The sequence below is a fragment of the Sardina pilchardus genome, chromosome 10 (genome assembly GCF_963854185.1).
Source record: "Sardina pilchardus chromosome 10, fSarPil1.1, whole genome shotgun sequence".
In the NCBI taxonomy this organism is placed as follows: Eukaryota; Metazoa; Chordata; class Actinopteri; order Clupeiformes; family Clupeidae; genus Sardina; species Sardina pilchardus.
The window spans coordinates 20,968,483-20,994,267 of record NC_085003.1 but is presented as its reverse complement, the minus strand read 5'-3'; the positions used below and the strand labels follow the sequence as shown (position 1 = coordinate 20,994,267).

The 25,785-nt window shown below is 44.7% G+C and overlaps 2 protein-coding genes and 1 non-coding gene across 3 annotated transcripts; 2 read left to right on the top strand and 1 right to left on the bottom strand.

Moving 5' to 3' along the window:
• Positions 1-1,133: 1,133 nt before the first annotated feature.
• Positions 1,134-19,129, top strand: eif4g2b (eukaryotic translation initiation factor 4, gamma 2b). Its single transcript, XM_062546479.1, has 23 exons — positions 1,134-1,163; positions 1,471-1,641; positions 6,379-6,428; positions 8,078-8,185; positions 8,821-8,886; positions 8,982-9,107; positions 9,658-9,760; positions 10,095-10,226; positions 10,317-10,383; positions 10,471-10,622; positions 10,955-11,065; positions 11,156-11,338; positions 11,557-11,695; positions 11,986-12,149; positions 12,933-13,046; positions 13,346-13,474; positions 13,845-13,946; positions 14,265-14,480; positions 16,262-16,520; positions 16,621-16,825; positions 16,997-17,205; positions 17,293-17,414; positions 17,530-19,129. Exons 1-23 carry the CDS (start codon positions 1,134-1,136, stop codon positions 17,593-17,595), a joined length of 3,024 nt encoding a protein of 1,007 aa, XP_062402463.1. The 3' UTR covers positions 17,596-19,129.
• Positions 13,088-13,265, top strand: LOC134094818 (small nucleolar RNA SNORD97). Its single transcript, XR_009940535.1, has one exon. It is a non-coding gene; the product is annotated as a small nucleolar RNA SNORD97 (small nucleolar RNA).
• Positions 19,130-19,268: 139 nt separating the features above from the next.
• Positions 19,269-24,497, bottom strand: LOC134093426 (M protein, serotype 2.1). The gene is made up of 7 exons (XM_062546478.1): positions 24,216-24,497; positions 23,671-23,811; positions 22,893-23,093; positions 22,325-22,512; positions 20,995-21,208; positions 19,799-19,869; positions 19,269-19,428 (listed from the first exon to the last, which is right to left on the bottom strand). The coding sequence occupies exons 1-7, from the start codon at positions 24,495-24,497 to the stop codon at positions 19,269-19,271; spliced, it is 1,257 nt and encodes a 418-aa protein (XP_062402462.1).
• Positions 24,498-25,785: the final 1,288 nt, after the last annotated feature.

The following is a 25,785-nucleotide window of genomic DNA, read 5'->3' as shown; positions in this document are numbered from 1 at the left end:
TTGTCCATGTCCGCCCCAAATGCACAGTCCCTTCCCGCTTGCCTGAGTCTCGTCACAAATTGCTGCACAGTCTCTGCATGCTGCTGTGTGACTGCATGGAATTCTTGCCGCGCAAATGTAACATTTACCCTGGGCACAAAGTAGTCGTCCAGAGCTAGCACCGCGCGCCCATAATCCGCTGGTTCCCCCGTGTCAGGTAAAGTCAAGAAAATGTCCTGGACATCTGGTCCGGCATGATGTAAAAGTAGTGCTCTCCTGCGTTGCAACGTCGCTGCAGGTGTATCTTTGCCGACGATGAGTCCCTTACCATCGGCATAGAGTTCGAAGGACGTTAGCCATCTCGTCCACCGCCGACCTAGCGTAGCTGGATCCGAGAAGCAGTCGAACGATGAAAGTTTTCCACTTTTGTCCATCTTCTTTCTTTTTTCACGCGTAGTCGCTATACTCGTCGCCAATGTTATATCTGTACTTTTAACTGTTACTTGTATTTTCAGGATTAAACCTATTAACTTGACCGAACGAATTAAATCACTCCGAGACAGTTTCCAACGTGTATTCTTTACTTATCAAACTCATGAACTGAAGCATAGTCTTCCGGTGTGTCACACAAAACATATTCCTGAGTGCAACAAATAATATGCTCCCACATTACAGCATGGTAACCCAGTATATGACAGACATCAGTGTAAATCCTTTGGCGTCGAATGTAGACGCAAGAAGGCAACGGAAACTTCTTGGATGTTCTGTGATTGGTTCGCCAACATCAGGCGAACATTTGGGCGTTAGTTTCCAGACTGGCTTAGCAGCGGGATTGAAATCACTGCGCAAGGCAGTATGGGAAAACCCAGGCTACTGAAGGTACTGATCCAGGCTGAAATATCCTTAGGCAAGCAGAAATCCGATGAGAAATGGTCCTCAGGTGGGAAAGACAGGTAAAGTTGAATGTCGTCCACATAGTGACAGTCAAATCCATGGGGGCCAATAGTCTCACCCAAAGCCATCGATATCTCAAAGTTGCGTCAGCCAACCCCACCCCTCAATCGGAGGGGTGGGATAAACAGTTGTCTTTCAAATTCTCTCTCCACTCAATAGGATAGTACCACAACGAATCATAATTGTTTTCAAGTTGCAGGATGCTTACTGGTCGCAACTTCTGGTCGCAGGTCAGTCGTCATTATGTTTGTCTGCCCGACTCTATATGCGATGTGATTGCCCGAGAGAAGTTTACTCGGGCAATCTTCCAAGTCAACGGAGAGTTGCTAGACTAACCCGGCGTCCAAGGGCGTCTAGATTTCTAAGCTAGGTGACAGCCAGCCTAACGTTCACACAAACATTGCAGATCAAAGTAAGCAAAATGAAGAAACTGTAAACTATTGATATTTTGCATGACTTAATATGTGGCTCACTTGATTTGAGCAAGGACTTGACTTGATATAACATCTCTGCAAGACATCATTTTACCACCTCAAGAACATCGCCAAACTCCGTCCAACACCCACCCTGGGCGTTGCAGAGAAGCTCATCCACGCCTTTGTCAACTCCAGGCTGGACAATTGTAATGCACTCCTCATCGGGATCTCTGGCAAGAGCATCCAGAGACTCCAATACATCCAGAACAGTGCTGCCAAAATCCTGATTAGGGTGTGCAAGCATGAACATGGCTATGGCTATGGCTATGGCTATGGCTATGGCTATGGTTATTTAGCAGACGCCTTTGTCCAAAGCGACATACAAATAAATAACAATACAAATTAAATTAACAGTGAACAATTACAAACTAGGGAGAATAGTAATATTATCAGTAGAACAATAATTTTTAGCACTAACCTAATGAGAAATAAAACAGTGAAATGAGAATAGCAATCAAATAAGTCACTCAGTTAATTATATATAATAATAATAACTAAAGCATGGTATGGCTAAATTTAAGGACAATAGCAAAATAAATTTCAAATTCTATCAATAGACAAATTATAACAAAACAATACTATTATACAAACCATAACACATCACAAACTCAAAGGACTAAGTGCATATTAAATAAATATGCCTTAAGACCCCTCTTAAAAGATCCAAAGCTGTTGCTGGAACGGAGAGCACTGGGCAACTCATTCCACCAACATGGAACCACTGAAGAATAGGATCTACAATTTGACCTAGCATATGGTTGGTCGACATAACAGACGCTCCTCAGAAGATCGCAATGGGCGGTTGGGAATGTACATCGTGATTAAAGAACTGAAGTAGCTGGGAGCAGATCCAGTCAGTGTCCTATAGGCCAGAGTGAGAGATTTAAATTTAATTCTGGCTACTATAGGGAGCCAGTGGAGAGTAACTAGGAGAGGGGTTACATGTGTCCTCTTTGGCTGATTGAAGACCAGTCGTGCTGAAGCATTCTGAATCAACTGTAGTGGTCTTAATACACAAGCAGGTAGGCCAGCTAACAGAGAATTACAGTAGTCCAGCTTGGAGATAACCATTGCCTGTACAAGAAGCTGAGTGGAATCTTGTGTCAGATAAGGTCTGATCTTCCTAATGTTGTACAGGGTATACCGACATGACTTTGCAATTGAGGCAACATGCTCAGAGAAAGTAATCTGGTCATCAATTATGACACCCAAGTTACGTGCCGATCTGGTTGGAGTCAGTGAGAATGAATCAAGCTGGATATTGATCTGTTGGGGAATAGCTGTTTTTGCTGGAAACACCAAGAGCTCAGTTTTGGAAAGATTAAGCTGAAGGTGCTGATCCTTCATCCAGATTGAAATGTCCTTCAGGCATGCAGAGATCCGATGGGAAACACTAGAGTCCTCAGGTGGGAAGGATAGGAAAAGTTGAGTGTCGTCCGCATAGCAATGATATTCAAATCCATGAGAGCGAATAATCCCACCTAAAGAAGTGGTGTAAATAGAGAAAAGGAGGGGCCCTAATACTGATCCTTGGGGGACTCCTGTAGTGAGGTCATGAGACTTTGATATCTGTCCCTGCCAAGACACGCTAAAAGAACGCCCTTTAAGGTAAGACTTGAACCAGTCAAGAGCTTTCCCAGAAATTCCCAGTTCATATAGTGTAGAAAGGAGAATGTCATGGTTAACCGTATCAAAGGCTGCAGATAAATCTAACAGAATTAACACTGATGACTGAGCAGAGGACTTAGCTACTCTCAATGCTTCAGTCACAGATAGAAGAGCAGTTTCAGTAGAATGACCACTCTTGAAACCAGACTGCATAGGGTCTAGTAGGTTATTCTGATAGAGGAAGTCACACATTTGCTTGAAGACCACTTTCTCCAAAACCTTTGACAAGAAAGGAAGAAGGGAGACAGGTCTGTAGTTCTTCACATCAGTTGAATTAAGTGTACTTTTCTTCAGCAAAGGCGTAATTCTTGCCTGTTTAAAAGAAGAAGGAACTATTCCAGAACTGAGTGAAGTATTAAATACATGTGTGACTGCCGGTATAATAGCGGGTGCTATAGACTGCAGGAGAGTAGACGGGACAGGATCCAAAGGGCATGTTGTTGGACGGCTTCGCTGAAGCAGTTGAGAGACCGCTTCCTCATCAAGAGGAGAGAAAAAGTCCAATGATGGCATCATGCTAACACCAGGCAGAGTCCTTCTTATAGGGTCATCAAACTGAGCACTTATCTTAGCAACTTTCTCAGTGAAAAATGTTGCAAAGTCATCTGCTGACAGTGAAGTAGCTGATGGCGGTGGTGGAGGATTGAGAAGAGACTTGAACATAGTAAAAAGTTTTCTGATGTCAGTGGCGTTCTCAATCTTACTCTGATAATATGTTCTTTTTGCAAGTGTGACAGTGGATGAAAAAGATGATAGCATAGACTGGTATTTACTAAGATCATTTCTATCTCCAGATTTACGCCATTTCCTTTCAGCAGCTCTAAGTTCCTTGCGTACTGAGCGTATACTGTTTGTCAGCCATGGATGGCGAGGTTTAGAACGAGTGGGTCTTGTGGAAAGAGGACATGCTGCATTCAGACAGGATGCCAGTGTAGAGCAAAGAGTGTCTGTAGCATCATTAACCTCAAGTGATGTGAATGAGCTTGGAATAGGTAGAGCAGAAGTTACTAATGTTGCAAAATGTTCACTTGAGAGGCTTCTGAGGTTCCGTCGGAATGATATCGTCGGAGCAGGAACTGTAGGGTTATCAAGGAGACGCACAGAGAATCTAATGAAGTAATGATCTGATACATGTAGAGGATTAACCCAAACGTTGTCTGCAGTACAGTTACGTAGCAGAATCATATCAAGATCCTTACCAGCCTTGTGAGTAGGAGGACTGTGAACACGTGTTATACTAAAGGAGGAGAGTAAGGACAGGAAGTCAACTGAAGAGGAGTTGTCCAGATGAATGTTAAAATCACCAAGGATCAACAGAGGGCACGTATCCATTGGAATAGCAGACAGTAGAATGTCCAACTCATTCACAAAGTTGCCAAGCTGTCCTGGAGGGCGATAAATAACCACCAAGTATAATTTGTATGGTTCAGTTATCATGATGGCATGATATTCAAATGAGCTGTGGTTTTGAGTCGGTAGCAACTGAGTAAACCTCCAGTCATCAGAGATCAGAAAGCCTGCCCCGCCTCCTCTACCAGAGGAGCGACAGGTATGCGAAAAAGCATAATTGGTCGACAACGCTGCAGGTGTAGCAGTATTTTCTGGCCTAATCCATGTCTCTGTAAGCGCAACCAACTGAAGTGATAGCTGTGAGGCCAGAGCAGGAATGAAATTAGCTTTGTTCACTGCAGATTGGCAATTCCACAGCCCCATAGAAAAAGTAGGATATGAAGCTTGTTGCCTTACGGCATTAGAGCGCATATAAACTTGTTTATGTTGAATGCACATTATTACCAGTAGGATGGCAGATAACAAGACAAGGTGAGACAAGAGTGAACTTATCTGAGAGGTGCCTTGCTTGTGTCCTTGCTCGGTGGACTCGTCGCAGGTAGACTCAATTCGTCTACCTGCGACGAGTATCAACATATCACCCCCATTCTGAAAAGTCTTCACTGGCTCCCGGTTCATTTCAGAATCGAATATATAAAATCTCACTCTTCACCCACCAGTGCATATGGACATGCCCCCCACTACCTACAGGAACTCCTCACCCCCCAGACCTTCTCACGCACCCTACATTAACATCCTCCAAATCCCCAGCTCCACAGGATGGGTGATAGGGCTTTCTCAGCTGCTGCTCCCAGGCTGTGGAACGCCCTCCCTGACCAGGTCTCCCAGGCTGTGGAACGCCCCTACCTGACCACCTCAGGGCCCCACAGACTACTGATGCTTTAAAAAAAATAATAAAAAAAACATTTAAAAAAAACCTATTTTTTAAAAAAAGCTTTCTGTTAAATGTATTTTATGGATATAGTATATATTTTTATCTGTTTTAAATTGCACTCTTTTTTTTATCAGTTTTTCATTTCCATTATGTTTTTGTAGCACTTGATTGACCATAATATAAAGTGCAATACAAATAAAATGTATTATTATTATGACTTACTTAAATTATATCAAGGACTCAATTTGACTTTCACCACAGTGCCTTAGGACTTACTTAAGACTTGACACAAACAGACGGACGACTCGAAAACGGTGCCATTCAAAACAGGAGGCATGTGGAGGGGAACAGTGATCAGAGGAATGATTTGCATCACAATCTGTATTAGTGTCATTATCTGTCTTTACTTAGATTTGCTCGTGCACCATTTCAAAGTCTGAAATGTGCATAATGAGGAAACAACCGTGTTTCCAGTTCAAGTTGGCTTTGTGGGAATGCACCAAACTACAGTTTTCCATGTAATTTGCACTAAATCAGGTTTGCAAAGACATTGGATGCACACCTGCAACATAGCTCCAACATACCCAGCATGCTCCACCGAAATTAAGAGCCTTGTGATTTGTGGATAGCACTCTTTCCACTGCACGGCCCTATCCCAGACCATAGCCCAGCCCATTTTATAGTGTACCTGGGCATCCATATTTTGCACCTGCACCAGGGCCTCAGGGCAGCTAGGCCACAGATTATGTTTCTTCCATTCATCCCATGGATGATATTGACTGCCAAAATAATTTCTGTATAGCAATGAGTAATCATGGGCCCTCACATCAGAGGCGCATGATGGTCTGCATGCTCATGCACATGACCTATATTTTGAAGGGTTAACAAACAGCTGGAATTATCGCTTATTTAGGCCAGGTCGAGCTCTTATTCCAAGAACAAAAACAAGACCTTCCATTGTCCCCCTACAACTTTTGTCTCAATATTATATAGCTAGTAAATGGCTAATTCAGATGTACAGACGTAACAGACCTAGCAACGATAGACATACACAACGGAAAATTACCACTTGTGTAGCAAATACGGATCGAGTTCGAGAATGACGTCACCTACAGTCATAAGGCTCGGTACATTCTTCCTGGGCAGTGTGGCTTGTATCGTGCGTTTCAGCTGCTTTGCCAGGTTCTTTTGAAAACAATCCACAAACTCGCTTACATTTTGTATATTTTTTCTATTCTTTCTCCTTTTGTCACAACAAAAACCTCAAAACTGAAGTTGTTTCGGTAAAGGTAAGATGTGTTTTACTAGCAGGTTTTTTTTTTTAATCAAGCTTCTTCAAAATGGCTGCTGACCGTCGTATTTTTCTGATGGCTAGCAGCTAGTCTGCTAACATTAGCCGAACTCATTGGCTGACTATTAGTGCAGATTTAGCTTGTTAGCTAGCCAGCTGCTGCATAAAATGGCGTCCTGTTTGCAAACCATGAGCATTTCTTCCAGATACCGGCATTTCAAGTCATAATGCATGCCTGATGTTATAACCCTTCATACTATTGGTCAATGTAGAGACATGCCAAATATTTACCAAGTAAACGTAGAAATGCACAAATATGTTGTCGGTGTGTGTCTCAAATATGTAATGTTAGCTTGCAAGACCAGCTAGCTAGACAACTGCTCTTTTTAGATGGCTAAATTAGCTAGCAAGTAAGCTAATATCAGTTTAGTTAATATTCACATCGGTAGAATCAATTGGTATTTTGGGTGTCCCGTTCACGACTTTGCCTGCTACTCAAATATTCAGCATGTGATGTGAAGATATGTGGTGTCAGGATGACAGAAATTAGCTCGCTAGCGATAGAGCTAACTTAGACAAAACGTCCAGCTATTCAAATGGCATTGTCTCTTAAAACTACCTAGTGCACATATTAGCTGATCATTTGCGATGTAAAGTGATTATAGCATGGTCTACAAAATAATTTTAAGGTCCCTGATTGTTAACATTGGTTCACGTTAAACAATATTTTCTGCATTAGCTTTGAGAACAGAGGCATCAACAAAATTCTTTGTTGAACAGTTCACTAATGTGTGGTATAACGATTACCTCTTGTAGGCAAGTTACCAACTCAAGCATCTTTGTGGCATTGAATAAAGTGTTTTGTTTGCCATAACGTACATTAATCATCCAGGTATTCCAGACTCGTATCAAGCAGCATTCGACTGTTTATAAAATGTGCTAGCTGCTATTTAGATCACTAATGGTCGCCAAGACTAATGTTAAATGTTGTCGCTGCATCACTAACATGACTATTAAAATGCTAAAATGGCCTAACGTTAGCCTTTAACGAAACAAAGTTAATGTTATTAAAACGTCATCATATAGGCCAAAATGTTTGCTCGCAGCCTAAACACGATTAATCCAAAAGTACACATTAGTTGTTGACATCTTTACCTCATTCAGTTAATATATCTGGTAATGTTAAAGTTTTTATAAACGTGGTAAGTTATGGCAATATTGTAACGGGATCTAAAGCTAGTCAACTTGAGCCTTTGTTTATCATTAGCTCTTGGCTAACAATGTTAGCGGGGCTTTCTAGTTGAAGATAGTTTATCTGTTAACAGTCAGTAGTCTCCATTCAAAAATGAGTTGATTTGTCTGATTACTAGTTTGTCTACGAAAGCCAGTGATTATCTAACGTCGGTAATGTGGCTATTGAAAAGTTGACTGTGATGTCTGCCTTTGCTGTGTTAACTTGCGTCAATGTCTTTGTCTTTCCCTCAGTTCGTTTTCCCCACCCCACCCTTTGAATATTATTCTTTTGAAGATTCTTCGTTGTCAAGCCGCCAAAGTGGAGAGTGTGATTGCAGAAGGGGGTGCTTCTCGTTTCAGGTATGTGTGGGGTAGTTTTTCTTTTCTCCAGTATCACTGCTTGTGTTAATGTTACTGTGAAGGCAGGTGCCCATACAGTTTCAACAGACACAATTTTCTCAGCTACCCTCCAATGTGTGATTGAGAACCCTTACTTCTGTGCCTAAGTAGGGGTGGTATTCGATGTCTGTGTTAATCATCTTGGATGCATCATCCTCAAATATGGGGCATCATCCTCATGTCTCTTTCGATCAATGCCAGCATTCATTTTCCACAGCCAGCTTGTGCCGTTTGCTCACGAAGATCAGCGTCTGTCCAGGCCACACTTTCGCTGATTCTCCCTAAATGTGACATCTCTCCCCATTATGCACCTATTTAGTTGCCATAGAGACAAACCAATCTGCATCGGTTGTTGCACAGCGTTGATCGTTGTGAGCAAGAGGACAGACTTATTGAATTAACTTGTTAATTCATGAAAACAGGGTAAAAGAAAGATTTTCAGAGACCTGATATGCCCAATGTTTCATAGAGGATGCTTCAAGGGATCTAGTGCTAATCTTCCTGCTCTCCAGTCTCGCTCGTGTGTACGTGTGTGTGTGAGTCCTTTGTGATGCCTAGGTGATAAGTCATGATCACCATTTTATCTTGTTTTGCAGTGCTTCTTCGGGCGGAGGAGGAGGTCGGGGTGCACCTCAGCACTATCCCAAGACTGTCGGCAACAGGTACCGCGTGATGTCCTAGCTCCATCACCTATGATATCGTAACAATAGCCACACATGTATACCCTGAGGCTTATTTCCTGTGTCTGTTTTCCTAGCGAGTACCTGGGGAAATCCCCAGGGCTTAGCGTTCAGAGATGGGTTCCTTCAAGAAGCACTAGACGAGATGTCAACACCTCCAACGAAAAAGAACGACACGATGCTATATTCAGGAAAGTAAGAGGGTGAGTGTCTGCTAGGCAGAAAGAGAAAAAAAAAACCCGGCACTTAGGGCACTTCTGTAAACAGTCTTTGTAAATGTTACATCTGTACTGTCTTTTAACCTCCTGCCTTGCCAAATACGTCACCAGTCACGCCCACCTAATCGCGGGGTTGATCGCTGTTCCTTTCATATTGAACACGCCTCGGCTCTGATACTACCCCCCGAGACGGGTTCGATTGCCGAGGCGGGTTGACTCCCCACCCTGTGTCGTCAATGTGAAAGGAACAGCCTTAACGTTAAATTCGGCTGATTTAGCGTTAAATTCGGTCAATGTGAAAGGGGCTTGTGTTGTGTTCTGCCCGAGTGTCACTGTCATTTTCCCCTCCTCCTCGTCTCCCTCCTTTGCCACGTAAAGCTTTGTGTTTTGAGGCACTGCACATGCCCTGGTTGTGAGTCAGCTGATGTTTTTCAGCTCTTCAAAATGCCATGGCTGTGCCAATAAACAGTTGCCTTTTGTTCTCCCAGCAAGCAGTGGCGCTTTCCCTGACCTGACCCTTTTTTTCTTCTTGCAGCATACTTAATAAGCTGACCCCTGAGAAGTTTGACAAGCTATGCCTTGAGCTCCTTAATGTGGGCGTAGATTCTAAACTCGTCCTCAAAGGAATCATCTTGCTGGTGAGTCTTTGCAGTGCAGTCCTTGTTGATGTATGGCCTTGTTAAGTGCGTCATGAGCAGCATGGTGTGTTCTCGTTATTATGACTGTTTTATGACATGGTTGCAAAGTAGAATTATTTTTATTTTCTTGTGAAAAAATAATAAGATAACTGGAGTCAAATTCCTTGTTTACACAAACCTGGCCAATACATTCTGAAGCATCTTCAAAAATAGCATTTTAGTCATGATTGTATCTGGCACCGCTGATTTTTCTACATTCATATAGGTTTACAGGAAATAGCTGTTAAGAGGAAAATTAAGGTGTTTTTTTTTTATGTAATTGTTCCATCCACAGATTGTAGACAAAGCCCTAGAAGAGCCCAAGTACAGCTCGCTCTATGCCCAGCTATGTCTGCGCTTGGCAGAGGATGCACCAAACTTTGATGGCCCAGCACTTGAGATCCAAACCTCCCAAAAGCAGAGCACAGTAAGTACTCCTATCCTGTTAATGTCTCTGTATTTGGTTATATTTCTGCATTTTTAATCCTGAATTATTTCTGTGTATATATTTGTGCAGACCTTCAGAAGACTTCTGATATCCAAGCTTCAAGATGAATTTGAAAACCGCACCAAAAATGTTGAAAGTGAGCAAGTCCTTCCTTCTAAAATGTTTTTTTTACGAACTGTCCTGTGAGTCGTGTTACTGATCCTGCTGCTTGTTCTTCTGTTAGTCTACGACAAACAGGACAACCCTCTCACCTCTGAGGAGGAGGAGCAGCGAAACATTGCCAAGATCAAGATGCTTGGCAACATTAAATTCATCGGCGAACTTGGCAAACTCGACCTCATCCACGAATCTATCCTTCATAAGTGCATCAAAACAGTATGTACACACCCCATGCGCACTACTTATCCTGAAGCCATCCTTTAGATGTATCTATTATTATCTGATTAGGCAATTAATGAAAAAGCCTCTAAAATGTGAATGTCTTGCATACAGATATGCTAGTTTATATGCAGTAAATGTCTTAAGACTGACCTAAACAAGGAGTAAAGATAGACTTGAAGAAAACATCACTCACATTGGCGTTTTATAAAAGAGCACTTCTCAAAGTTTGCTGTGTAAATTCGGCTTTACGAGTGCAGAGTGACCGTATTTTCATTATTTTGGGTCTTCCACACTTAGATATTCCATCTCTGTCCTCTCTTGTTCAGCTTCTGGAAAAGAAGAAGAGGGTCCAGCTCAAGGATATGGGGGAGGATCTGGAGTGCCTCTGTCAGATAATGAGAACGGTGGGGCCGAGACTCGATCATGAGAAAGCAAGGGTGAGTACGCTGGCATCCACATCAGTGACTCACTACCGGTTTCGCCCACTTTGAAAGTTGCCCCGTCTAATGCCTGTCTCTCTTCTACAGTCTTTAATGGATCAGTACTTTGGCCGTATGCAATCCTTAATGAACAACAAGGACTTGCCAGCAAGGATTCGTTTCCTGCTGCAAGATACAGTGGAGCTGCGAGAAAACAACTGGGTTCCTCGCAAAGCTTTTATTGACAACGGACCAAAGACGATTAACCAGATTCGTCAAGATGCAGTGAAGGTTCAATTTTTATATGTAAATTACCACTCATTGCACTTTTTCTATTTCTTTTATGGCTGTATATCATATTAATGTTTTTGTACTGTATATATTAGCATTTTGTCATGTCAATATATTGTATTGTTAAAAAATTTTGATATACAAGCAATACTTTATTCCAACATATTGCTAAACAGGCTGTTGACTCAGATCATCTCTTCCCCCCCCCCCTTTCTCAGGATTTGGGTGTCTTCATTCCGCCCATGACCCAGGGAATGAGAATGGACTTCTTTCTGGATGGCCCCTTCATGCCACCCAGGATGAAACTGGACAGAGAAACTCTAGGGGGATTGGCTGACATGTTCGGACAAATGCCAGGTGGGGGAGCACTGCCATTTAAGTGTCACTGATTTAAGTAACACCGTGTCCTAACTGTAAGCGACGCGACCGAATGCGTGCAACAAAATCAGTTCCTTCGCTGTGTTTTCAACACAAACTATCCGGCGCAACGCGACAGTCGCGCAGTCACTTACAATTAGGACACGGTGTTACCTATGGGCGGGCGAGTGAGTGAGTGGTGCCAGGAGCGTGTTTGCTTTGTGATCTTTGACGCATAAGTAGCGTGCTGTATATATTTCAGCTAATTGGCTGTATGTGCCTGTGTTTAGGCAGTGGCATAGGGACGGGTCCCGGAGTCATTCAGGACCGCTTCTCGCCCACAATGGGCCGCCATCGCTCCAACCCGCTCTTCAACGGGCACGGTGGACACATGCCTCCTCCGCCACAGTCTACGTTTGACTTGGGCGTCAAACCGTTCATGAAACCCAACCAGGTAATGAAGCCCATTTAACTCCATCTCAAATCCTGTGTAATGTTATGCCATTGTCTGAATTTGGTCTCCACCAGTTCATTAAAGCAATGAAGGTTAAATTAATTAATTAATAAATACAAACTTCCATAAGTATCTTGTGTGTTTTTGGAAAATTGTGTGTATAAATGGTCTGTTTATACATTGATCATCACACAGCCCGGTGATGCAGGATATTGTACAGAGAATGTTGAGGATCTTGAACAGAGAATGTTCCCTCACGGTCACAATTAGAGGTGTAGATCATATAGTAGGCGGTTGGGACAAATTTCAGTAGTGGAATATAAATGGAATTGACGGCCCTAATCTGCATATGGCAGAACTTCCCAAATTATCTATAACCATAAAACAAAGGAGGGTTCTCCGCGCTTCTGCAGTTGTACAACAATCTGGTGCAACCAGGCCAGGACAGATAGTGTATGAGTGTGTGTGTGTGTGTGTGTGTGTGCAACCAGGCCAGGACAGATAGTGTATGAGTGTGTGTGTGTGTGCAACCAGGCCAGGACAGATAGTGTATGAAAGGAAGAGGGACACCGGTGCAACGCAGATGTCGTCTTTAGTATATTTAGTATTTATTTAAAAGGTGCAAAACATTGACTAACGTTTCGACGTTACAAACGTTAGTCAATGTTTTGCACCTTTAAAATTAAAACTAAAAAGACATCTGCGTTGCACCGGCGTCCCTCTTCCTTTCATAATCTATAACCACCTATGCAATCAGTTAATATTTCTGTGGCCTTTGCACAGGGACAGAATCAGCATTTCCACAATCAGAACCAGAGCCACCCATCCCAGCAGCAGGCCCAGTCCAAGGACATGCCTCCCAGGTTTATCAAGAAAGGACAGCTTAATGCAGATGAGGTACGAGCGGGTGGAATCGCCACACAGCTACCCCATGCAGTGTGCCCGGTGATTATAAAAAGACGCGTTATTCTGAGGGTTCCCCCTGCTGTCTGTTCTCTGGCTTTTCTTCTCTTTCTCTAGTCTCCCCCTTTGCTCTGTCTGTCTATTTTCTCCTCTGCCTCTCTATCTACGACAGCCAGCAGGTCCACTGATTGCGATTATGAGATATGAGGGCACAACTTCAAACCTGGGGGGATGTGACGTTTCTCCTACTTGGTTGTTCTGACGCTGATGTGTCCCCTCCCATCTCCCTATAGATCAGTCTGAGACCAGCACACTCATTCCCCGTTAACAAAAACCAAGTGCCAAAGCTGCAGCCTCAGATCCCCACCATGATTCCTCCAAGTGCGCAACCACCCCGCACCCAGACCCCTCCTCTTGGACAGGTTTGTATTGTATTGTATTGTATTGTACTGTACTGTGCTGTACTATACCGGCCTTATTAGTGTGCTTGCTCAAGCGAGCACACTATTGTTATCCGTGTGTTTATTATTTTTTTGATCTTGGGACTGCAACACCTGTTTATCCACCTGTGCCTGCTGTGCTATAAACCTCATTTGAACTGATTTGGTACCTGTATGTGTAACTGAGCCGGCCGGATTACTGATCGAATTAAGAGGATGATGAGGCTGGCGGCTCTCCATCAGTAAGGGCATTAAGGGAAAAGCGGACAGCGTTTTAGAGAGTGCATTGTCATTCCTTTGATATGCTTTTTAGAGAGTGCATTGTCATTCCTTTGATATGCTTTATCGACAGCCTCAACTTGGTCTGAAAACCAACCCCCCTGTGATCCAGGAAAAACCTCAGAAGACCAACAAGAAACCTGCCCCTGCAAAGGAGGAACTCCTGAAAATGACAGTAAGCAGATCTCTCAACTGATTAGGTTTTGCGGTTTTCCTCTTCCGTTAGTGGTGGTGTAGGTTCAGTACATGTACAAGAGAAGACAGTTACTCAATGGTTGTCACTAGCACAACTGACTAGATGGACTCAGATATTTTTGGGTTTTCATACATGTTTTGTACATTGTATCTCACCAACATTACTTTTGTTGATAAATAAGTTTCATATGGTAGTATCAATGGAAAACACTTATTTGGCAAAGACACATGCAAACCTTATTTGTTTATACTAGCCTATGGTAAAAGCAAAAGAATGACCAGTATTCTAAATTCTCAGGAGACCATTGTGACGGAGTATCTAAACAAGAAGAACATGGATGATGCAGTGAATGGGATCCGGGAGATGAAAGCACCCAAGCATTTCCTGCCAGAGATGTTGAGCAAAATCATTGTGTGCTCTCTGGAGAGGTCGGACGAGGACAAAGAGCAGGCCAGCGCCCTGATCAACAGCCTCCGCACAGAGGGCCTCGTTACGGGCGAGAACTTCATGCAGGTACTTAGGCCTCATCCGGTCCATACAGAACTTGGCACTACATGAGGGATGAGCGTCGGATCTCTGGATAAGTCGTCTCATTCTTAAAGGGACACTTCACCGATTAGCATTAAGCTTTGTATCTTAAGAAAACCAGTCATGTTTTTGAATGGTCGTGCATCATTCCCTCAGTTTGCCTTGAGATGGGAGAAATACGGATTTCAATGAAACCCATGAATAGGACTTCCTGCTTTCAATGATGTAAAATGATGATTTTTACATCATTGAAAGCAGGAAGTCCAATATTGAAATCCGTATTTCTCCCATCTCAAGGCAAACTGAGGGAATGATGGACGACCATTCAAAAACATTTTCTAAAGATACAAAGCTTAATACTTAAGCATTATCGCACGAGTGGGAGTGGTGTTGTTGGGCAATATCGCCACGGCTGTGGCTCGCCGCAGGCACGAAGCCGAAGGCTGAGTGCCGTAGGTAGCTACAGCCGTGGCGATATTGGCCAACAACACCACGACCACGAGTGCGATAATGCTTTTATACAACAGTTCTATTGCCAACAAAAAAAAGATACCCGAGTGCATTTTTAGGAAGGATAATTATTATTTGCCATCGTTTTATTTAGCCCAGTTCCTCCGCTATGCGAAGTAGGCCTAGCTCAGAACGCTTGTGGTTGCTATGCAACTGCTAAATCAAAGAATATGGAATGCCGTCTCTGGTTAAATCAAAGCGAAGAATCAACGTCGCGGAGTGATTATTAGCTGTGAAGAGTCACCAGTGGTGATATCGGTTAATATCACCACTGATAGAACGCGTCTCGTCCAATCAGATATTGCTAAATCGTTCGACCGGACCTAACTGTTGTATAATAATCGATGAAGTGTCCCTTTAACACGTGCTTCATCATTAGTAGGCGTGTTTCCACTGCAGGTAATCAGCCCCATACCCAGGTAATTGGGACAGGTACAGAACCGCCTTGCTATTCAGCCCTTGTATGTCCATTGTTTACAGGACCTACCCATATGCAGCCTTTTTTGCTGCGACGCTAATTAAATTAACTACAATGGCATCGCAGCAGTTCTGCAAAGTCTCCTCACACTGATGCACCTTTGCTAAGCCCTTTATTATCATTTTGCTTAGGTGCAGAAACGGTAACCTAAACATTCTTCCTTACTACCTAAATTAGCCTATTTTTAGCGGACGTTTGTTCATTCAGTGTAGGCTACCTCAACACAACAAGCTAATAGCCTAAGCTAACTGTAATTAATTCCGCTCAAACTGAAATTGGCCTTCTTGGGTTTTAAATAAAATGCGCTCGTCATCTTCGCCACGCCTCGTTTACATCTCACACCTTTTGGGGCTGCACTGAAGGACCTACCCTGAGGCATGGGGTGACTCTCATGTAAAGTTTATATGTCCTCCCTCGCTCCTCGGGCCTCGATCCTCACTGATCTACATAAAGAAAGATAGACGAAGGGATAGACTATTGTTGTTGCCGCCCCATCATTCTTTATGTAGATCAGTGAGTATCGAGGCCCGAGGAGCGAGGGAGGACGTATAAACTTTACATGAGAGGCACCTATGGACTTGATTCAGCCCTGTAGAAGTTCCCTGAAGGTCTTGTTTTGCGGGCAAGTTTGTCTAATGGAAAACCAACCAAACAAACGGCCCTGGCCTCGTAATACTACGTTCCAGTTCCTGCAGTGGAAAGGGCCCGTATGTAGGGTTTGTGAGTGCGTTTGTGGCTCTGCATCTTGCCCTATGGTCCAATGGTGTTCCCTGTGCAGGCTCTCCCGAATGTGCTGGACCAGTGTCCCAAGATCGAAGTGGACATCCCGCTGGTGAAGTCCTACCTGGCGCAGTTTGCAGCCCGGGCCATCATGGCAGAGCTGGTGACGGTGGCCGAGCTTGCCCACCCGCTGGAGAATGGCACCCACTTCCCATTCTTCTTGCTCTGCCTGCAGCAGGCTTCTAAGCTGAAGGACCGCGAGTGGCTCATTGACCTCTTCCAGCAGAGCAAGGTCAACATGCAGAAGATGCTCCCTGGTAGGTGGTCATGGTCACTGCTACCAATCCATACAGCTCAGTTTTGCTTGCATTGGACACGACAGGTTTGATTTTTCTGTTCATGCTCTCCTCCCGACAGAGATCGACCAGAATAAGGATCGCATGTTGGAGATCCTGGAGGGGAAGGGCCTGAGCTTCCTGTTCCCCCTGCTGAAGCTGGAGAAGGAGCTGCTGAAGCAGATCAAGGCAGACCCCTCCCCTCAGGCCATCTACAAGTGGATTAAAGACAACATCTCCCCCAAACTGCACACCGACAAGGGCTTCATCAACATCCTCATGACCAGGTGAGTGCCCGTGAGATTCTCTAATGGTCGTAGGTCACTGATTTATCTAACGAAGACCCATTGGCATTTTAAGCTGGTTTTTTTTCAAGATAAGGGTCATTTTAGGGCTGGGTTTTAATCCTAAGAAGCAGCTTTGTCGGTATCCCCCTGACATGTTGCCCTTTCCCTCAGCTTCCTACAGTACATCTCCCATGAGATGGGCCTGTCGGACTCTGAGGACCAGCTGGCGGCTCCCTCCAAAGAACAGCTGGATCAGGAGAAGCAGCTGTTGCTGGCCTTCAAGCCAGTCATGCAGAAGTTCCTGCATGACCACACCGACCTTCAGGTCAGCGCCCTCTATGCGCTTCAGGTGCACTGCAATGCCTGCTCCTTCCCCAAGGGTACGTCTCGTTTTTCTCATACGAAGAACTTTCTTAATCAGCTGGGTCCTGAGCTGCCATTCCAACTCTCCTCCCTCTGCATTTCAGGCATGCTGCTGCGCTACTTTGTCAACTTTTACGATATGGAGATCATTGAAGAAGAAGCCTTCCTAGCATGGAAAGAAGACATCACCCAAGAATTCCCTGGAAAAGGAAAAGCACTGTTCCAGGTATGGACACTCGGAACGCAGCAATCATTTTTTAAAAAAAAAGAACATCAGGTTCTTCTGCTTAGTTCTGGTACAGCTTCAAACAATGATGTTTATATGTTATTGTGTGTCCCAGGTGAACCAGTGGCTGACCTGGTTGGAAACAGCTGAGGAAGAGGAGTCTGAAGAGGAAGGAGACTGAGAAACCAGCCAAAGCCTCATAGCGTAGAACCTTCTGGATGAATACTGCAATATTGACCCCTTCCCTCCCCCCACTCTCCATCCCAGCCCCATAATCCAGAACACACAACCACTTGACATGCCCCCTGCTGCTCAACTCGTACTGTACACTATAAAGCATTATGAAGACATAAGAGTTATACCAGTGAGGCCATTTGTTTTGCTTCTAGCATCAGATATGCTGCATGACGAGACATCTTTAGGCTTTGTGTTATGGTTGTGAGCGTGTCTGTGTGCTAGCGAGATCTATGGGAATGGGTAGACTGCACCACAGAACTCAACAGGCGACTGTGTTCCTCAGGGTTTACTGGCATGGTTGAAACATATGTTATTGGTTTCCAGGTGTGTGTCCCCTGTTACCCTCTTGGAAACCGTCAGAGGTTGTGTGAAACAGGGAGAGGGAGAGCCGTCTGTTGGCGTATAGATATTTAGACCACAACTCGTGTTTAATTCTTTTGTCCTCATGAATCTGTTACCTGCTTTCTCCTCGTCGCCCATAGAGAATTGTGATGAGGAACACAGACTTATTGTTGAGTGTGTGGCTCCATTTTCCCCTGTCAGTAGTACAGTTATCTACAGCCTTCTCCATCGCATTGTACTGGAGTGATTTGCAATACCTACACAAGCCTGTCAGTTACAAAAGAATCTCTTTAAGGTAATCAAGTTTATTGCAGTTGTGTGTGTTTTTTTTTTCTTTTCTTTTTTTTAGAAGCTGTTTCTACCTCTTCAGTTCCTAGGCTTTCTTTTACTTCTCTTCTAACTCATCTGTACTTAAGAGGTGCGCTCCTGTTCACTACTGTCATCTGCAATGCCCTGGTCAGTGCACCAGTCACCAGGGAGGAGTCACCTGGTCTGTGGACAGACTCCGCCTCCGAGCCCTGCAGGGCAGTAGCTCTCAGGTGCTTCTTGGGGATGTCCCTCGACTGAGTGAAGTGCAACACTGGCCTATGAAGCCGTCAGTGTCCCTTTTTTTGCCCCCTCGGCACTCCCACTGTCCTCTCTCCACTCAGTATTTTTGTAAGGTATTGAATTCTGCTATTTTGTTTCTTTTTTTTGTGTGTCAATTTTGTTTTTCCTTTTTCTTTAATAATGGCACTTAAGTAAATCTGATCTATCCTGCAAAAAGCCTTGGGCTGCCTCCCATTACAATGGGCAAAACTAAGCATTTTAACCTGCCTTTTTTTAATTTGGTGAATAAATGTTGAGATAATGAATTGGTTTCGGAACTCTACCTCCACGCACCTCTGGAGAGAATTCTTTTTTTTAAGGCTTTTACCCTTGTCAAGAAGAAATGTAATTGACAAGCGATTGAAAACGGTGAAGGAGAAGGTGCATTTGTCCTCGATCAGTGGAGCTTCCTCTGATGTGAGCACAGCTTTGCTTCTGTAAAACTCTAAATGGCTTAGATCATGTAACTGTAAGGATGTTTTAAAATGCTCGATTGTGCACCACTGTTGCTTAACTCATTAAAAGGTAAACACTTGATCACCAAGAAAGTACGTTGTGTGAGTAGTGACAAGTAATTTCTAGGAACACAAGCATTTATATATTTTTTTTTCCATGGAAACAGTCATAGGCAGACTTGAGTAGAGCCTACTACATTCAACCAGCATCTCCATTCGAATCCTGATGAAGTCATTCCTCATCTGTGGGGATCCAGAAGTATTCCACCACTTTCCTGCTCCTCCTGGCTAGTCCTGGGTCTGGAGTGTCTGCTCCCATGGGTGAAAGGTCACTGAAGTAAGAGGGGCCAGAATCCCTCCCTGCCCGAGGCGCAGACACTCTGAACATGGTCCTGGGGGCAGATGGGGTGCTAATCATTCATCACTCACGTTTCCACTCTTCAGTAATATCCTAAACATCAGACCAGTTCCACTCAATTACATCAATGATCAGAGATAGTTTACTAAACCTTTACATTTAATAATTTAGCAGGTGCTTTTATCTGTTGTCCCTGGAGGAGTTGAGATTTAAGTTCCTTACTCAAGGGCGCAACAGCTGGGATTTGAAGCCATACATTTTCAGGCTGCTGCATGCTAGCCTAGCTCCTTAGCCTCTGCACGACCCCTGCCCTGGCTATGTGACTGTGCACCATAATTTCATGAGTTCATTAAAAAATAAAAAAAATACAACCTTTTATGTGGATGAGTCTCAGGTGACCGTACCTTGATGACGAGCTTGTCTCTGTGTCATCACTAGCTGGTTCTGGTGTGGAGATGTAAACGGGATCTCCTTCCTGTTGACAACAGGGGAATGCTTAGTATGAGTAACTTCAGCATGAGCAATTTCTAGCCTAAATACTTGGATATTGTAAGAGGCATGCACCGAACTATATTTCAATTGAACAACACATTACCGTAAAGTTCTTTGAGGTACCATCTGAGTTCTTCAGGATTTTAACTCTCTGGTCACTTTCAGTCATGCACAAGAAGTAGCTCTTAATGTTTGCCTGACACTGAGAAAAGAAAATAATTGTATTTTGTCAATGTTTGTATTTTTCTGTACTATCTTTGACTCAAGCCGTCGTCCCCTCTTTGAACTGCTTTGAACAGTCAATTGCTGTGTCTGTGCCAAAAAGCAAAAGTCCATTATGAGTAGATGACTACGGGCTGGTGGCTATCACCAGTGATGAAGTCTTTTGAGAAGCTTGTGAAGAGCATAGTTTTCCTCATCTCCGCCAAGCTCTTTTAAAACCCCTTTTTAATTCACCCACAGAATCCACGTGTTCTGCCATCAACACCATAGTCCCCCTCTGAGGGGCAGATTTAGCTATTTGGGGGCCCTAGGCGAACACAGCCATGGGGGCCCTCCACATACATTCTTCATATACAAAAATTTAGGAAGAGTATTTAGCCTATTCATTTTTGTATTTGTTATATTTTTTGAAGGGGGAGTGATTTATTGGGGGCCCCTTACTAGTTGGGGGTCCTAGGCGGTTGCCTAGGTTTGCCTAATGGTAAAACCGCCCCCTGGCCACGAAGATGAGGACCCTGGGATGAAACCCCTTTTTAATTCACCCACAGAATCAACGTGTTCTGCCATCAACACCATAGTCCCCCTCACCCTGGTCACGAAGATGAGGACCCTGGGATGAGATGCCACTCTGTCCGTTCACAGGTGGTCTTACGTGACACATCAACAATCAGTGCAGTGGCCCCGGCAGTGGCGCAACTGGCTGGGGCACCTGCACCGTACGCTGGCGACCCAGGTTCGATTCCCGCCCCGTGATCCTTTCCAGATCCCACCCCGACTCTCTCTCCCACTCACTTCCTGTCATTCTCTCTACTGTCCTGTCCAAATAAAGGCATAAAAAGCCCAAAAAATAATCTTTAAAAAAAAAACCATCAGTGCACTGACTCACTGCTTTGTTCCTGCGCTGGGCCTTGAGGTCCTCCTGAGTCTTGAGGACGTTCTCCAGCGTCTGGTGCTTCTCCCTCCAGCCCAGGCACTCGCCGGTGCGCTCCTCCCGCTCCCTCTCTGCCAGCCGCCTGGCCTGCTCGCTCTCCTGCTGCGCCTTGCTGGACCTCTCGCTCTGCTCATCGGCCGCTAGAGCTCTGCGTCTGGAGCTCACCTCCCTGGAGACAGGAGAACAGCAGACACACACAGACATACATGAGACAGGAGAACAGCAGACACACACAGACATACAGACACACACACACACACACATACATGAGACAGGAGAACACCAGACACACACAGACACACATGAGACAGGAGAACAGCAGACACACACAGACACACATGAGACAGGAGAACAGCAGACACACACAGACACACATGAGACAGGAGAACAGCAGACACACACACACACACACATGAGACAGGAGAACAGCAGACACACACAGACATACATGAGACAGGAGAACGCCAGACACACACAGACATACATGAGGGGACAAGAGGCGCATGCAGTGGCCTGACCAGATAAGAACAGACCAAACAGGAGTATTCAGAAGGCTGAGACATTAGATGATTAATTCTCCGAGGCAGTAAGATTTTCCATTGTTATACTGTTGAATGTTGAAGATACTTGTGGTCAGCAGTAATGAAGTGACCCATATTTCTTGTCTATGCGTGTTTTGTTTTCACCGAAGTGTGTGTGGTTGGAATTGGCTGGAGCCGTTTGATGTGAAACTAGGTCAAATACTTCTGAATGAATATGTAACTCAAAAAACTCAGTAGGTCTGCTCTTTAAACAACCACACAAAACAAGTCTGCACAAAATTCTAGTTCATGAAATACATAATTTGTAAGCTTCCTTCAGAACTGAATATTTGTATCAGAATGTTCAGGGTGTCTTAGGTTGTCTAAGGTTATGGGGGACATTACCCCCCACCCCCCCTCCCCCATATCAAGACATACATTAGGGTAGTGCTTAACTAGCAGACTATTGTTAACTAGGTTACATTGTATACAAGATTGTATAATTTTCTATCCATAAGGAACTGATTTCACCCACCATGCACACATTTTGCACATGTTGACTCCATGGCTACGGCCTTGTCTTGTACCACTACTAGCCAGAGGGGGGCAGCATATATCTAACACAACAACTTCACGGAACGCAGATGTATACACACATTTTCCTGTCTTCTCTCAGACATATCTACACACACACACACACACACACACACACACACACACACACACTCACACTTTGAATTGGATAATATAACAGGTGATCTCACTTCTCTCTGATCTTCACATTCTCCTCTGTGAGTTCCTTCAGCCTGTGCCGCATGTTCTTCCTCTCCTCCTCTAGTCCTCGGTTCTCCTCCAGCAGAACATGCTTCTCAGAGGATACTCTGTCCAGCTTCAGCTTTGTTTCAAAGTAGTTTTTCTCTGCTTTGGCTAACGACAGCTGGACATCTGTGTGCTATAAAAGATTAAGTGCAAATTTTGATCATATGAATCATTAAACATTTATTTGTTTCTGTTGAGTGTTGTTGCTTTATTATTATTTGATTAACTCTTATTTCTTGTGTAGGCATTTTATACTCGGTATTGTATTATTATTTGCTATTTTTCTATTATTCATATTGAATAAATTATAAAACACTTTATTTAACCTTGATGTAACCTTGTCTGTTAACATCAGTCATATCATTTCACCCCCAGAATATGTGTAATGTAGTACTACCGTATGTCTAATCAATAATGTGTGTGTGTGTGTGTGTGTGTGTGTGTGTGTGTGTGTGTGTGTGTGTGTGTAATATGCATTGTGTGTACATGTATGAGTGACTATGTTTGACATGCCTCTTTTTTGAGCTGCTGCAGTTCGTCGTTCACTTTGGCCCTGTTGTCCAGTGCTACGTCCATCTCCTGACGGCTGTCCATGGCTCGTGCCTCCGCCAGTGCCCTGGTCTTCTCTGCCTCTCCGCGCTTCAGCTCTGCATCCTCTGCTGCCCGGGAGCACAGTGTGGCCCTCTGCTGGCTCAGGTGCAGCTTCTGTTTCAGCTGTCAGAGGGGATCAGCGCACGCACCAGGTTCACACAATTCAATGTTTGAATGCTCCCAAGGCCCTGTGTTCTCTCCGCTACTAGAACCGGAGTTTTAAGTTTGCCTCAGGCGCTTATTCGCTCAACTCTGTGTTCCTTGTGCCTGCTATCTTTTTGGAATTTAGCCAGGAAGCCTGTAAATCAGAGCCACGGCCATAGTTGTTGTTTTTACGTTGTGGGAATGTAACACCAAGAAGATTATGGACTGTGGGAACACAGAACATATGGAGCATGTCATGGGCAGTGATTGCTATGCCGATACTTGAGTGCAGGAGTCTGTATGGGTGCCTCATTCGTCTTTTATACATACATCCTCCCTTCCTCCTCGGGCCTCGATCCTCACTGATCTACATAAAGAATGATGGGGCAGCAACAATGGGATAGTCTATCCAGTGTTAGTTATAGATCAGTGGGAACGCCTATCAAGGACCGAGCATCAAGGATGGAGGAGAACGTTTGAGAGCCACCCTTAGTCTTTGACCCAGCTCAAACCCAAAGTCTCACCTCTTTGACCCAGCCCAAACCCAGAGCCTCACCTCTTTCACTTGGGCCTGTAGCTCCTGGTTAAGGTTGCGCAGGTTCCTCATGGTCAGCTCGTTCTCTGTCCGCATCATGATCCTCTCCATGTAGATCTCATTGGACAGGTACTTGTTCTCCTTCTTCAGGTCCTCACACTCCTGCACAGGAGTCACACACGCAGTCATGTGTCAGAACATAGACACACAAGTGTTGTTTCACAGGTCTCATGTTCCTTATCACTGAAACATCATAACCACATGTCCTATACTTGTTCAAGAAATCCAAACACATAATTCGGGTACAGTGTAAATTATTTCATGAAAAATAAAATGGGTAATTCATAATGGGTATACTGGAATGTATAGTAGACCATGTGTTATCCTCACTAGGAAAGTCGAACTCATCATAATTCGTACCACATAATTTGTGTGAGATGTTTTTCATATCTCTGTATGTTTCAAGTGTCTTCCCTCCAGATAAGCTCTATGAGAATTTAGCCTTTGAACAAGAGAAGTACAAATTGCAGGTGCGGGTGGTCCGTGCCATTCATTTTCATGCTTACCTTTCTCTTTCTGACCAGTTCCCCCTGCAGGTGGTTGATCTGGAGGAAGGTGCCCCCTGCGCTGATGGGCCGGACTGCGCGGACAGGCCTGCGGTTGGTGAGCGAGGGCTTGGAGATGGACTTGAGCTCCTCCATGCCTTCGTCCTTCCCGAAGCGCACGCCACTGCTGTTCATGTTGCTGCTGCTCAGGGAGTAGGACTTGTACAGCCCCCCGTCCAGGACCGGGGTTCTCCCCAGGGAGAGCGCCTGCAGGTCCCCATGGGAGGTGGCCCTCAGGGACATGTTTTGGGGGCTGGTTGGCTGGCTGGCTGGCTGCTTGGTTGGCTGGCTCCGCTGGTTATCACCCCTGCTAAGGCTCGTCTGAAGAGGTGCCAAAGTTCCAGTGTGGATCTTCAGGCACTCTGAGCAGGGGCACGCGATCTCCCCGGCACCGCGTGGTCAATTATTCATTTGATAATGTGATCTGGCTTCACAGGGTAGAGAAACCCGACGCCCGGAAGGTGCGTGGCAGGTCCCTCACCAATCCAGTCAGCCACCATAACTAATTACACCGAACAGCCACCTCCTCTCAGCACTGTGACCCGCTCCCTGGGGTACACTCCAGCCTTTCTGTGGGGGAACTCTGCGCTCTCAGTTAAGGTCATCTCAATGAATAATCCTTTAACTGCATGGTGCTGATAGCACAGCTATCTGTGGCCCAAGAGTAATCATAATAGGTGTCTTCTCCTCAGTCAACTCTCCAGGACAGTGATGGAGTTTGGGAGGGATGGGGGGGTGAAATGGAGTGTGTCCAATTAGGCCCAGCCAGTGGCCTACAACCGAAGAAGCACCAGATCCTTTTCCTGCACAGAAACTCAAGCCACACAGGCAGGGATGCATTATTCAGGCTCAGCAGCTCAAATAGGACAAGTTCCACATGCGCGACTCGAGTAGAAAGAGTTGTTTTCACCTCCTTAGCAGCGATTTGGTTCAGTGTACACCGACTATCGCCTTTCCCACAACTCTGTATTGTGTCTGTAATTCGTCCTGTGAAGTTGTGATTGCAAAACATATTACATGCAATAGTGGCCATTTGTCTTAGCCAGAAGTATGGGGTAAGATACCATCGCACTTCTATACTGACACTGTTGGAATTGCATTGTTTTGTCCCAGGAAGCTCTTTCCCATTCCTCTCCACTCATCAGTTTATTATCAGAGGATGTATGGCAGCTTGTGATTTCCAGGAAATGGGACGGTATGGAGGCCATGCTGTCATGTCAGGACAAGACGTACTGTTTTTGTTCTCTGTGCACAACACTCAGCAGTGCTGCTGAGCCCCCAGGGGGGTTGTTTAAGGAGCCTACAGCCTCACTGTTTCCTTGCAGGCTTGTGCACAATTGCGAAGTTTAGAATTGGAGTCCATTCAATTCATTAATTAGCCTGGGTTTCCCATACTGCCTTGCGCAGTGATTTCTTTCACGCTGCTAAGGCAGTCTGGAAACTAACGCCCCCATGTTCGCCTGATGTTGGAGGCCAATCACAGAACAGGGGAGAAAGCAAGACCATGAAGAGCTATGCAGAGACGCATTTG

Bases quoted from the DNA above. Each gene is read 5' to 3' on its own strand.
- eif4g2b (XM_062546479.1), top strand. From the start codon at position 1,134: ATGCTTACTGGTCGCAACTTCTGGTCGCAG. The intron at 8,186-8,820 runs GTATGTGTGGGG...CTTGTTTTGCAG, and splicing joins GGGGGTGCTTCTCGTTTCAG to TGCTTCTTCGGGCGGAGGAG. The intron at 14,481-16,261 runs GTACTTAGGCCT...TTCCCTGTGCAG, and splicing joins CGGGCGAGAACTTCATGCAG to GCTCTCCCGAATGTGCTGGA.
- LOC134093426 (XM_062546478.1), bottom strand. From the start codon at position 24,497: ATGTCCCTGAGGGCCACCTCCCATGGGGACCTGCAGGCGCTCTCCCTG. The intron at 23,812-24,215 runs GTAAGCATGAAA...ACTCCTGTGCAG, and splicing joins AACTGGTCAGAAAGAGAAAG to GAGTGTGAGGACCTGAAGAA. The intron at 22,513-22,892 runs GCATGTCAAACA...AATCTTTTATAG, and splicing joins TGCAGCAGCTCAAAAAAGAG to CACACAGATGTCCAGCTGTC.